The following is a 12,687-nucleotide window of genomic DNA, read 5'->3' as shown; positions in this document are numbered from 1 at the left end:
TCATTCAACAAATATGTTGTGTCAATGTTAAAAACTGTATAATACTAAAAATGTTTTGTTGAACTTACATTAAAATGTAAGTTGTGCGTTAAAGCGTGCGTTTCTTGTTTGGCGCGTGCGCATGAGCGCATGGTTGTTTGAAACTTCAACTGCCAGTGTTACTGAAAGGGCAGCATCGCGCCAACAATTCACTTGTTGCTGCCAGGTTACAGGTGGGTGCAATCAGTTTCATGATCGAATAGCTTTATTTTTATTTATTTATTTTTTTTCCATTTCAAATGTGATGTCCTACCAAGCTAACTGCCTAATCTGTTTTACTAGTGTAGTGTTGATTTAAAAAAGCATGCCGGTTCAAAGCAGTCCAGCATTTCTGCCAAATCATAGATAAGTTATGTATTATTTTTTTTTTATTTTATCATCTAACTTAATGTTATATTATTTGATGTGTAAGATTGGATGTTGGTTCCCCAAAATGACTATCTATTCGAATGTAGCTGCTTGCTAATGATTTCGCAGGGTTAGCTTTTTAACAAATTTAGAGTTTTGAATGATTGTGTTTAAAGAGAAAATTCAAACGAGCCATTTGTTTATTGAAAAAAAAATACACAAATATTGCAATAAGTTCAACGTGACATTTGCTAGTCTTATGCATTTGCAAAACAAGGAATATAACGTTAACTTTAGGTCCTGTCTATCCGGATGCCTGTTGGCACCATTTAAACATTGCGCATATTCTTAACGGTTTTGATAATCAAGAACATCGTGTGACATTCAGGCAATGTGCGTCACTTGAGACGTTTGTTAATTGGTTACCTCGACTAAACAGCCAATAAATTGTATTGTGGCACTGGCTAGCCAGGCCAACTTAACTTACCTCAAGACAGCTCACTAGCTGGAAATTACATTTTAACAGTTTACCTTTTTATGGCAAATTAGTAGTCCAGAAACAAAGACATTTTTGGATAAGGAGGTACTATTTAAGATTCTTTAATATTGTAGCGTTTTACCACTGGGAAGAATGTTGTAGAAACAAGTGAGCTTACTTGCTGCTCAATGCAATGGCTGGGAGTACTTTATTAACACACGCAGTCATACAAAAGCATGAACAGCACATTCACACGATAAACACATCCAATTTAGCCTAAGCAAAAACCGGAGCATATTCAACGTCTCACACACACCATACACAAACATGGCCGAAGCCACATACCCAAGCACCCTTCCCCAACATGGTGAACACATTGCAAAGCCCCCCGCAATGCATGATGGTCGTCAGCCGCCGCCCCGCCCCGCCCCGCCCACGCCACAATGTAATACAATACATATATTTAAAATACTGAAGTACTTACTTGAATAGGGTAATTAAAGCAAGTTTGCATATCTTTCGTCTGTGTTGTGTGAGAATCCAACTGAACTGGTGAATTTTAGGAATAATTGTATAATAATTATAAACTATATAATTGTTTCCCACTGTGGAAGCATTGTCCATTTAATCACAAATGATCCTTTTTACTTTCAATTTGAGATCCATTTAATCCATAAGATTTATAAGGTGGTAAAGCATCTGCACCCTTTGTAAACTTTTTTTTTTTTTTTCAGGCCAGTGATATTGTCATTTACCGAAAAAGAGCAGCTCTTGAGGGACTGTCACTCGTTCTGCATGAAAATTCGGTTTTCTTGCTCAGGGTGTATCTGGTAGGTTGCCTTTTTTAAAACTTATTTGTAATTTGTTAGCAAGCTTAGTATTACATTTGTTCATTTTGTTTGCACATTATAAAAATAATAATTAAAGCTGCAAGCACCACCATTGCTCAAGCCCTAATAACAATAAGTAAATATGTTTACATGCTAATTAATGCCCCTTCCTATCACTTAATCTTCTAGGACGTTGACCCTGAAGACCGCAGCACCAGATGTGTAAAGATCGGAATCTTTACTGTAGTTGAGGATGATGTTGGCACTCCTGCTTCACTGGCCACTGTGATTAACCGTGTAATCCTGAATGAGGCCATTGTTCTTCAGGATATGCCGGATCGGCCTGAAGCCTTTGCTTACTTGTTCGGTCCCTTGTATGCACTCAATATGAAATACCCAAAAGAACTGAAATATACTTTTGAAGTTATTCAGAAAATGCTTTATGGATCTTGGTGATACCTGCTCTGCGTCCAGTCACTTAAATAAAAATTGTTGTAGTTGACCATTTTGTGGATGTTATTGAAGCTATACGGCAAATGGGACAATGATTGTTGCAATCAAAATTTAATAGTACATACTAATTTATCACAATGTATAATTTGGTTCAATCTTTGCAGCCAAAAATACTGAATCTTTGATCTTTTTTTTTTATCTGGCTGTAGCGGTACACTGTCAGAAAAAAGGGTACAGTTGGGGTGCGTTTGTGACACTTACAGTAGGGTACAAATTGTGAAGTTGTACCCTCAATGGGTCATAGTCGCACCTTAGGGTACTTATATGTACCATTTAGGGGTGAAAAGGGTACAAATATGTTTCCAACTGTCAGACGGTCCATTATTGGACCATTTAATCCCCAAACAAAGGTACAATCACTTGTGTGACAAAAGGAGTAGGCCAAAGTGTATAAAACAGTCACCTCAAGCAAATTAAACAGAGAAGATAATCATTTTCATGAGGTGTTGGTTATTTGGAAGAGATGCATAAAATAACCAAATATATTTATGAGCCCACATCTTTACTGAGTAGTTCTGAACAGTACACAAGCACATGACATTTTGATTATGCAGATCATCAAGATAATACCTTTTAAACATTAAGCACATGCATTAAAGGAGGCTGTATTTTTAATTGTAATTTTAAACTGATATAAAAGCAGTTTTAAATTTTGCTTTTAGAGTTAAACAAATACATGTACTAATCTTTCTTAGCAAAATCACAATGTATTTAACGTTTATTTAACATTACATGGTGAACTACTTTGCCTCAAAGTTCAAGTACGCATTTTTCGCAGCCACTCTTTCTTTAAATCTTTGTTGTCCAATGGGATCGTACCCCGCGTGGTTTTATGCGCGTGAAGAAGTTGAGATTGTGCACGACGGTTATTCGACATCATGGCTGACTCACTGCTGATGCTGTCGACGGAGGATCTTCTTCAAAAATTGAAAGAAGCTGGAATAAACGTCACTGAAGATGAAGCAAAGAAATTCAGAGGTAAGTTTTGCTTTAAGAACTGTAAAAAATCCGTTGATTTAAGTTCACTTGACATTGCGTCTGTAGCTAGGCTTAACGTTACCTGACGCGTGAGGGAAGTTATCGAGGCGTCACGTTACGTCGGCATTGAGCCCTTCCAAGGACAAGTGTTATTTATCAAAACTGGTAAACTCGTGAAATAAGTTCTATGAGCTGCTAATTTAAATAATTTTGCTTCTAATCAGTCACTCTCAGGAAAAAAAATGCATTTCTCTGTTAGTACGTTAAGTGTAATTATTGGTACCTTTTAGCTTTTGTACCTTAGGGTACTACCCAATGACAGGTTTGTACCTTTTTCTGAGAGTGTAACGTTATGCCAGAGGTTCTCAACTTTGGCTGGCGAGATGCATTTTCCTGCAGAGTTTAGCACCAACCTTGATCAAGCTCACCTGCCTGTAACTTTCTAGTGATCCTAAAGACCTTAATTAACTTGTTTAGGTGTGTCTGATTAGGACTGGAGCTGAACTTTTTGCAGGGAAATAGATCTTGCGGGCCGGAGTTGAGGACCCCTGGTGTGTACGTACAGAGTTATTATGAATTTTTCATTTATTGTGGATTAAATGTTAATTGAAAAATACATTGATTTTATTGTTGCTGTTAACCTCAAGCTGACAATGATCATTCTCTCCCCCCCTTTTTCTTTCTTTTAGAAAATGAAGTGGATGGAGAAACAATAGAGTGTGGCCTCACAGAGACCATGATCTCATATTTATTTCAAGGCTCCTTTAAAAAACAGGCCAAGTTTAACAAATTTGTACACAAGCTGAAGGAGGTGGTTACAATAACACTAGAACCAGTCCCAGCAGAATCCTATCAACAAACTTTGACTACAGAAATGTAAGTATAACATTATGTATTGTGTATTATATTTGTCCTACAGTATGCTTAGTGGTCGACTGATATAGATTGTTTTATGCCTGATGCCGATATCTTAGAAAACATGGTCCAAGTAACGGATGCAAAGAAACTCAGTTAACATGCTGTGCATGACATTCAAAATGTGGATTTTTTTATATTACTTAATATATTGTGATTTTTAAATTCTAAAAAAAAAATTACACCTGTAAAAATCTGTTTATCATCATTGTCATCCAAGATGTCTTTGTTCAGTCGATAAGAAATTCTGTTTCTTAGGAAACCATTTCAGGAATGATCTCTTTATAGCGGTCTTATAGTTTGAACTCCAAAATGCAGTTTAAATGCAGCTTCAAATGGCTCTAAATATTTTCAGCCGAGGAAGAAGGGTCTTATCTAGCGAAACGATAAGTCAATTTATATACTTTTTATGTACTTTTAAACACTAATTTTGTCTACTTTAAGACAGCTAAAGTATGTCAAAAAACTCCCAACTCCAAAATCACCCTACATTGCTGTAGAAGAACCTAACCAATGTTTACAAACTGAACATGAAAAGATGATCAAATGCCCTTTGCAAAAAAAACAGCAATGTAGGATGAATTTGAAGTTGAAAATGAGAGGGGAGTTTTTCGACATACCTAACTGTATTAACCCGGATTACACAGACAACACATGCTTATTGCAGAGACAAGACACAACCAGCATTTGAGGTTAAAAAGTATATAAATTGTCAATTTGTTTAAAAAATGACTGATCGTTTTGCTAGATAAGACCCTTCTTCCTCAGCTGGGATCATTTAGAGCCCTTTGGAGCTGCATTGAAACTGCATTTTGGAAGTTCAGACTTCCAACTATTAAAGTCCACTATATGGAGATAATTTCTGAAATGTTTTCCTCAAGAAACATCATTTCTTTACAATTGAAAAAAGAAAAACATGAACATCTTGGATGACAAAAGGGTGAGTAGATAATCTGTACATTTTTGTTCTGGTAGTGAACTTCTCCTTCAACAGTTATGTCCAGTAATTTATTTGACAACTATTTACTCAGTAACAGATTGCTCTAAATTGAAATGTTGACCTGCATTCTCTGTAAAGCTGCTTTAAAACGATATGTATTGTGAAATGCGCTATACAAATAATTGTGAATTGAACAATTAAATGTAGGTAGGGCTGTGCAAATAATCAGACGCGATTATCTTGTGCATCTCGTAAGTAATGCCGGTTCTGTGATTAGTTGTAAATCCCATTCACAAAGCGGCATTTACTACACAGAGCCGTTGTTCACTAACAAGCTATGCAATATTGCGTGCATTATCAAAGATGTCTCGCCTGATAATATGTATCGTGAACTGCTCTGTGTAGTAAATGCCGTTCCGTGAATGAGATTTAAGACTAATCACAGGACTGGCATTACTGAAGAGATATGCATGATAATCACATACAATTACTTATCTTCATTGGTACATGAGTAACTATATATGAATGTCTGAGTAGATATGTTCAGCATACTGGCTAATCATCAGTATTACAATGCAAGTTCTTAACTACTAACCCCTCCCCGCTGCAGAAATGCAACTGGTGGAAGACTGCCTGCTGGATTTGCCATTCCACTCTTTCCTAGAGAACTTCAGGCCAAGCTTGATAACAAAGAACCATGCCAGAAGTCCTCTAAGGATAGACACAGAATCATTAGAGTTCTTCATGAAGCCATGATGGAACACGCAATGTAAGTCAGCAACTGGTAAAGCAATATAAATACTTTTAATACATATCTATAAAGCAATGCTTTGTTGACATTTTTTATTGACCTTTAAGTATTTGTTACTTAAAAGTAATAAAACTTATAGATTTTTTTTTTTAAATAGGAATTTCTAAAGGGCCAATTAGATTTACTTAATTATTTCAGGTATCCAACCAATGCAGAATATGTGCAGGTGGCAAAAGCACTTATTGTGAAATATCCTTTCTTGAAGGATCTTGAAGGGAATGGCTATGTAAGTTACAAGGAATGGCAGACATTTGCATTGAGTTACTTGAGGTCATTGTTCCATGAATTATATGGTCTTAGATATTGTTTACATCTCAGCAGTTTTAATTGGCAGAAATTGGTGGTTCTGTTTGTGTTTACAAAAATGACATTGGCTCAACATCTCTCGGCTGGTTTCCCTGAACTATACTATATTTTCCCTCTTGTGTTAGCACACTTGGCACCAGTCCCTCAAACGCAAATTTAAAACTGAGCGTGCACCTCTGGTTCATGATGATGAGGTAAGGAGGAGTAAGGAGAAGTTTGGGCACAAAAAATTTAGACTCTCTGAACAATCACCAGCAGCCTGTCACAGATCTGAGTCAGAGGTAAGTGGATTCCTGTAGCTCAAACAGTTTTTAGTCAATATCCAAATTAAAAAATGACAGTTGAAGAGTAATTGAAGAGCAATTTCCAAATCATAATTTTCAGTTACTAAACAGTAAATCACTGAATGGGTTAAACTACTGTATAGAATAAATTTTTCTTGTGCACTGACAAAATGTTGCTATGGTCCTCAGTTAAATCTTTGCAATTTTGTCAGTATCTTTTAGGTCTGCATGAAAAACTAACATTACAGTGTTTTGTTTTTCTGCAGTTTTAAACAGTATATACTGTGATATGAAAAACTAGAAAAAATACAGGAATTTTCACCAGATTACTTGAATAGATTTATTAATCAACTCAACCAGAGGTCACTGGCTAAAATTTTAGACTTTGATTTAAAAAAAAAATCTGGTGAAAAAAATCCATTAATGAAGAAAGCCAAAATATTAAATGTCATTGATGTATATTTACTGAGTAATCCACCATTATGTAGAGGGGAGTGATTACCATTACCATTTCACTTGAGATGAAGATGCCAAGTTTTTTTTTTTTTTTTTCTTTTTTGGAGGGATTTGTTCACCCAACATTAAAAATTATTACGTCAATAAACATCCATTACATTTAATATTTTGGCTTTTATCACTATTTGTTTATAGACTAAATTATTATATTATTAAATTTTAATAATTTCATGGTATTGAGGTCATGGTATTAAAGCCTCTTTCCACCTTCAATACCATGACTGAGGTGCACTTGAGCAAGGCACCGAACACCCAATTGCTCCCTGGGTGCTGGAGCAATGGCTGCCCACTGCTCCAGTGTGTGTTTACTTCTCGCTGCTGTGTGTGTGCGCTGCCCGCACTTGGATGGGTTAAATGCAGTGCACCAAATTTCAACACATTTGCATGAAATATTTTTTTTAAGGAATTCATTGTGCAGCCTTAAATTAAATATCTTTGTAATCACAAAAAAATATATAAGCTAAGAAAACAGTGAATGACGTCATGTATTTTTGAGGTTTAACCTTGATTATTATTAGTATTATTATTATGGACTTCTACATTTGATCCACTAGGCAATTGCTGTCATTGGTGAGGATGCATCCTCTATTGAGGGTCATGTGAATGTCCTGCATATCCAGTACAGCAAGATGCGACCAGACACCTTGGTGGTCAAAGACCGAATGCAGCGAACTTTCGCGTGGAGAAGAAGGGAAATAAGAGATGGAATGACTGTGGAGGATACACTTAAGAAATATCCTTTCTTAAAAACGCCCTCAGGGGTCAGTGATGTCACAGATTTTAAATCAGTTCTCTCAGCTTAAAATAAATGTTGAATGGTGATATAAACAAACAGTATGCTAAAATGATGATTTACATTTTTAACTCTTTTGTAAAAACATTGTAATTTTCTAGACCATTGGTTCTCAATTCCAGTCCTGGGGTCCCCCCTGCTCTGAGCTTTTTGCATGTCTTCCTTATTAAACACACCTTCAAGTATTTCTAGTTAATGTGAATAATTGTATTTCTCTTTTTGTCAATTTTCAGTTGTGTGATGAAGTTGACCGGATGCATTCATCACCTGTCAGTTTAAGCCAGCGCTTCAAGGAAGGCTTTACCAGTATTGTGCCAAAAGTGGTTGAGCTTCAAAGAAATGCTCCATTGGCCAAAATCTACAAAGAAGCAAGAGAAGAGATGCTTGCTGAAAATCTACCAGGTATTGACAAAAGATTTTGTGATGTTTGAGCTTATATATATATATATATATATATATATATATATATAAATATAAATATTTATTTATTTTAGAGCTGATAGTTTCATTAATTAAAATTATAGGTGCTCAGCAAATATATTTGTTGAAAATTTGTGCTTAGTGTTTATACAGTATCTCCATGAGAAACTGTCATCTAGCAGTGGGTGATATGACCAACATCTTGTATCACGTATAAGTAATTGTATTTTATGATAATAATGCATCACAATATAGTTATTTTTGCAGGAAATAAGGTAAATTAAAGTAGAAGTTAACTTCCAGAACAAAAATTTACAGATAACGTACTCACCCCCTTTGTCATCCAAGATGTTCTTGTTTTTCTTTCTTCAGTCATAAAGAAATAGTTTTTTAGGAAAACATTTCAGGATTTCTCTTCATATAGTGGATTTCTATGGTGCCTGCTTGTTTGAACTTCTAAAATGGAGTTTAAATGCAGATTCAAAGGACTCTAAATGATTCCAGCCTAGAAAGAAGGTTTGCTTATTTATTTTTGCTTGTTTTTCCTAAAAAACATAATTTCTTTAAGACTGAAGAAAGACATGAACATTCTTGGATGACAAGGGGGCGAGTACATCATCTGTGAATTTTAGTTTTAGAAGTGAACTTCTACTTTAAAAAAAAAAGTGTCTATAAAAAATACTACGGTAGTCTAATGTAGAGTAAAACATTTTCAAACCTAAAGTAGAAAATAATAAAATAAGAATTAAATATGTAATTACAAGCTATAAGACAAAACGAACAACAGAAAAATTAATTGGATAAATAGAATAGAATGAATAAAAAAATAAATGGAACAAATTAAATGTAAAAAACATTTAGGTGTGATTGCTGTAGATTATTACGCTGCGGTTGCTTTAAAGTGTTAGTTCACAAAAAAAATCATTAATTGATCACATTGTTCAAAACCCTCTTACTGTTATTCATTTTCAAAACACAAGTAAAGATATTTTAAATCTGAGAGCTTTCTTTTCCATTTAACTACAACTTTGTTGCTTTGAAAGTTCATAAAGCAATCATAAATTAATCAATAAGAACCTGTTCAGTCCAGATTTTCTGGAAAGGCTTGATGGCTTTATATGATTATCAGATTTAATTTAAGACACCGCACTGTAACATGCAAGTGTATAGCAGTGGAGACAATAGTCCAATTTTTGTTTATTGCCCACTCTGATCAGCTTTATGAACCTTACTGAGCCTAATTATTTTAAAATTTAAATAAATAAATGAGAAAACATTCCATTTCTAATATAAAATTTTTGAAAATTACTTTTTATTTTTACAATAGATTCTGACTTTCGTGCAGCACTAATTCTGCTGCCCCACATCTTTAAAGAGAAAGCTGAGAGCTTAATCACATTGGGAGAGGTATGGAACTATTTGTTAAACTCTCACTTTGTAATAATCTGATACAGGTCTGGTTATGTAGTTGTGACAGTTGTTGCATTGTTTTACTAATGGATGTTTAACATTTTCTTTTCTTCTTACAGTGTGATGCTGATAATCCATACCCAACCATACAGTTGCTAGAAACTGACTGGAAAATGGCTTTCTCCAAGAGGGTTCAAGTCCTTGTCAAAGCAGATGGTGTGGAGGTGTGCAGGGGAATAGGAGTTGAAGAAGGGATACTTGCAGCCTTCAGTGCTTACTATGTTTTCAACTTGGCTTATCCACCCTACATGAAGAATACACTGACCTTCCTGCAGCATGCCATAGCAAAGATTACTGAGGTGGGTGGGAAGCCCCTTCCAATAACTGTCACCCGAGTACTTAATATCCTGTTCTAAAAATGCCACAACCATATCGATGCACAAGGTGTAGAAGAAAAACCTTCACCTTAATGAAACTAGTTCAACATGTTGGTCTGGTTCACAACCATGAACCCAATTTCAGCATGACCTGTGGACTGAATAACTGCAAGTCATCTTTTACAATATATGAGTCTTTTAGGCGTCATGTCTATCGAAAGCATAGGAAGCTTGTTCTACCTCGTGATATGGATGCTACTGAAAACATGGACAATGACGATGATTTTGAAAACGTGGACTGTCATAATAATCTGAAGAATACTAATGAGCTACAGCCTAGGGCAGACGAAATGCATCCACCTAGTAGGAATGAGCTTTTGACAAATTTTAAAGAAAACCTCTTCAGTTTTGTTCTAAAATGTAGAGAAAAAAATCACATTTCACAGACTGTCCAGCAGGAAATAGTGAATGACATAAATTTTTTATTTTGTTATTTTAAAGAGAATTACGACTCGTTTATTACTTACCATATTCAAAAAAATGGGTTCAACATTTTAGAATGTCCTGAAATAAGAGAAATGGTACGGTCAAGAGATTTTTTTGAAGAAGCTTCCAAAATCGTTAGCTCTCCACACATGCTGAAAGAACATTGTAAATCTAAGCTTAGGCTGGTTGAACCAGTACATCAAATTTTGAGGTCGTCAGGGGGACACAAAATAGGCACATATTCATATGTACCCATCACGGACGTTTTAAGTAACTATTGCTCACATGAGGACATATTTGATGAAATTCAGACGAACAACTATCTAGACAGGAATCCAGATTATTTAAGTGATTACACAGACGGTACTTGTTTCAAGGAACATCCCTTCTTTAAAGTTAATCCGCATGCCTTACATCTTCATTTTTATGAAGATGAATTTGAGGTCGTCAACCCTTTAGGTGCAAAAAAAACCAAGCACAAGCTTTGCGCTTTTTATTATACGGTAGGCAACCTTAAACATCGCTCAAAACTGAAGCACATTCATCTGGCTTTATTGGTACGACAAACATTTGTAAAAAGCTGTGGTTTAGCAATGATTTTAAAACCAATGTTAGATGATCTTAAAAAACTTGAAAGTGAAGGGTTTGTGGTAACTGTAGGTGGGATTAAGCAGACTATTCGCGCTGCACTAGCAACATTTTCAGCAGACAATCTTTCAGCACATATGTTGGCTGGTTTTACTATGTCGTTTAACTCTGCTAGAGTTTGTCGCTATTGCATGGCAACCCACACAGAAATAAAAGAGAAGTTCAAAGAGGGTGATTTTGTTTTAAGAACCCCAGAGGTACATCAGTACCATCTAACGTGCATTGAAAACATTGAGGATCAAAAAATGTATGGTGTAAACTATCCTTCACCATTTAATGACCTGAACTATTTTGACGTGACGCAAGCATTTCTGCCAGATATAATGCATGACTTATTAGAGGGAGTCATTCCTCTTATAATAAAGCTAGTTCTGAGCTGGGCTCACAAAGAAAAACATATTACTATTCAAGAGTTAAATGATGAACTTAAGCAACTCTCTATTGGTCAAAATGACAAGAAAAACACACCAGTCCAGTTGTCAGAGCGAACTTTACACAAATCTGGAATTGCTGGGTCTGCTTCACAAAAGTGGTTTTTGTTTAGGATTTTGCCATTTTTAATGGCACACCGTATTCCTCCCAATAGTAAACAGTGGAATGTTTTCCTGTTATGTCGTGACATTGTTGACATTGTAATTGCCCCAAGAGTGAAAAGGGAAAACCTAGCAATGTTAGATACACTTGTTACTGAGTTTCTGACACAGCTAAGTGACGTTTTTGGTGATGTTGTAACACCCAAGTGTCATTTTTTGATGCACTACTCGAGACTAACGTCAATGTTTGGACCTCTTCGTTTACTTTGGTGCATGCGTTTCGAGGCAAAGCATCAGTATTTTAAGACTGTTGCTAGCAGCTGTAGAAATTTCATTAACATTGCCAAAACCTTAAGTGAGAGGCACCAGATGAAACAATGCTGGGAATTTTCCCCGCCCAATATCCTTGATAAGTTTGAGATGGTAGTAGGTAGGAGTATAGAGACTCCGTTGTCATCGCTCCCGTTAGACCTACAGAAAATTCTTATAAATATACATGGAAATGAAGATTTCAACATTGAGCGTGTTTCAAATGTGACCGTTGACAGTGTGAAGTATGCTGTAAAAGATGTATTCATAGTTGACCATGTCCACGCAGAGGAAATTCCTCTATTTTTCCAAATTAAATACATTTTAAATGTCAACACTGCATGGTTTCTGTGCGGCAAGTTTTTAATACCAGTGTCGTATGATTCACACTTTCATGCATACACAGTTAAAGTTGATTTTGAGTGGAGTGTAATAAAACCAGGGCAAGAGATGGACTTTCAGGCCCTTGATACGTACTCTGCTGATAATAAATTGTTTGTGATACTTAAGAATGTTTAAAACGTTCAAATTAAATGTGTAGTACTGTTTACGATCAAATGTATTAAGGGTATGAAGTTACAATTAATGTGTACAAAAGATTGCTTTGTGATTCTTGATGTTCAAAACTGGTTTTAGAAAATTTAGAATGTAGTAGAAAATTTTACTTAACATGAGATCTAGTGCTGTTTTAAAAAAGTGAAATTACTATTTTTAATGTTTTAATACAGGTTTAAAAAAGTTAATGAAATGGAA

At 35.4% G+C, this 12,687-nt stretch overlaps 1 protein-coding gene across 1 annotated transcript; it reads left to right on the top strand.

Annotated features, from left to right (window-relative positions):
* Nucleotides 1-2,911: 2,911 nt before the first annotated feature.
* On the top strand, nt 2,912-10,292 carry LOC128512104 (sterile alpha motif domain-containing protein 3-like). Its single transcript, XM_053485237.1, has 9 exons — nt 2,912-3,186; nt 3,876-4,062; nt 5,652-5,810; nt 5,991-6,078; nt 6,284-6,439; nt 7,513-7,719; nt 7,985-8,153; nt 9,499-9,578; nt 9,701-10,292. The coding sequence occupies exons 1-9, from the start codon at nt 3,087-3,089 to the stop codon at nt 9,995-9,997; spliced, it is 1,443 nt and encodes a 480-aa protein (XP_053341212.1). The 5' UTR covers nt 2,912-3,086; the 3' UTR covers nt 9,998-10,292.
* Nucleotides 10,293-12,687: the final 2,395 nt, after the last annotated feature.

The sequence above is a fragment of the Clarias gariepinus genome, chromosome 24 (assembly GCF_024256425.1).
Source record: "Clarias gariepinus isolate MV-2021 ecotype Netherlands chromosome 24, CGAR_prim_01v2, whole genome shotgun sequence".
NCBI classification, from domain to species: Eukaryota; Metazoa; Chordata; class Actinopteri; order Siluriformes; family Clariidae; genus Clarias; species Clarias gariepinus.
The sequence above is the reverse complement of the archived record's forward strand: the minus strand, read 5'-3'. Positions and strand labels throughout refer to the sequence as shown.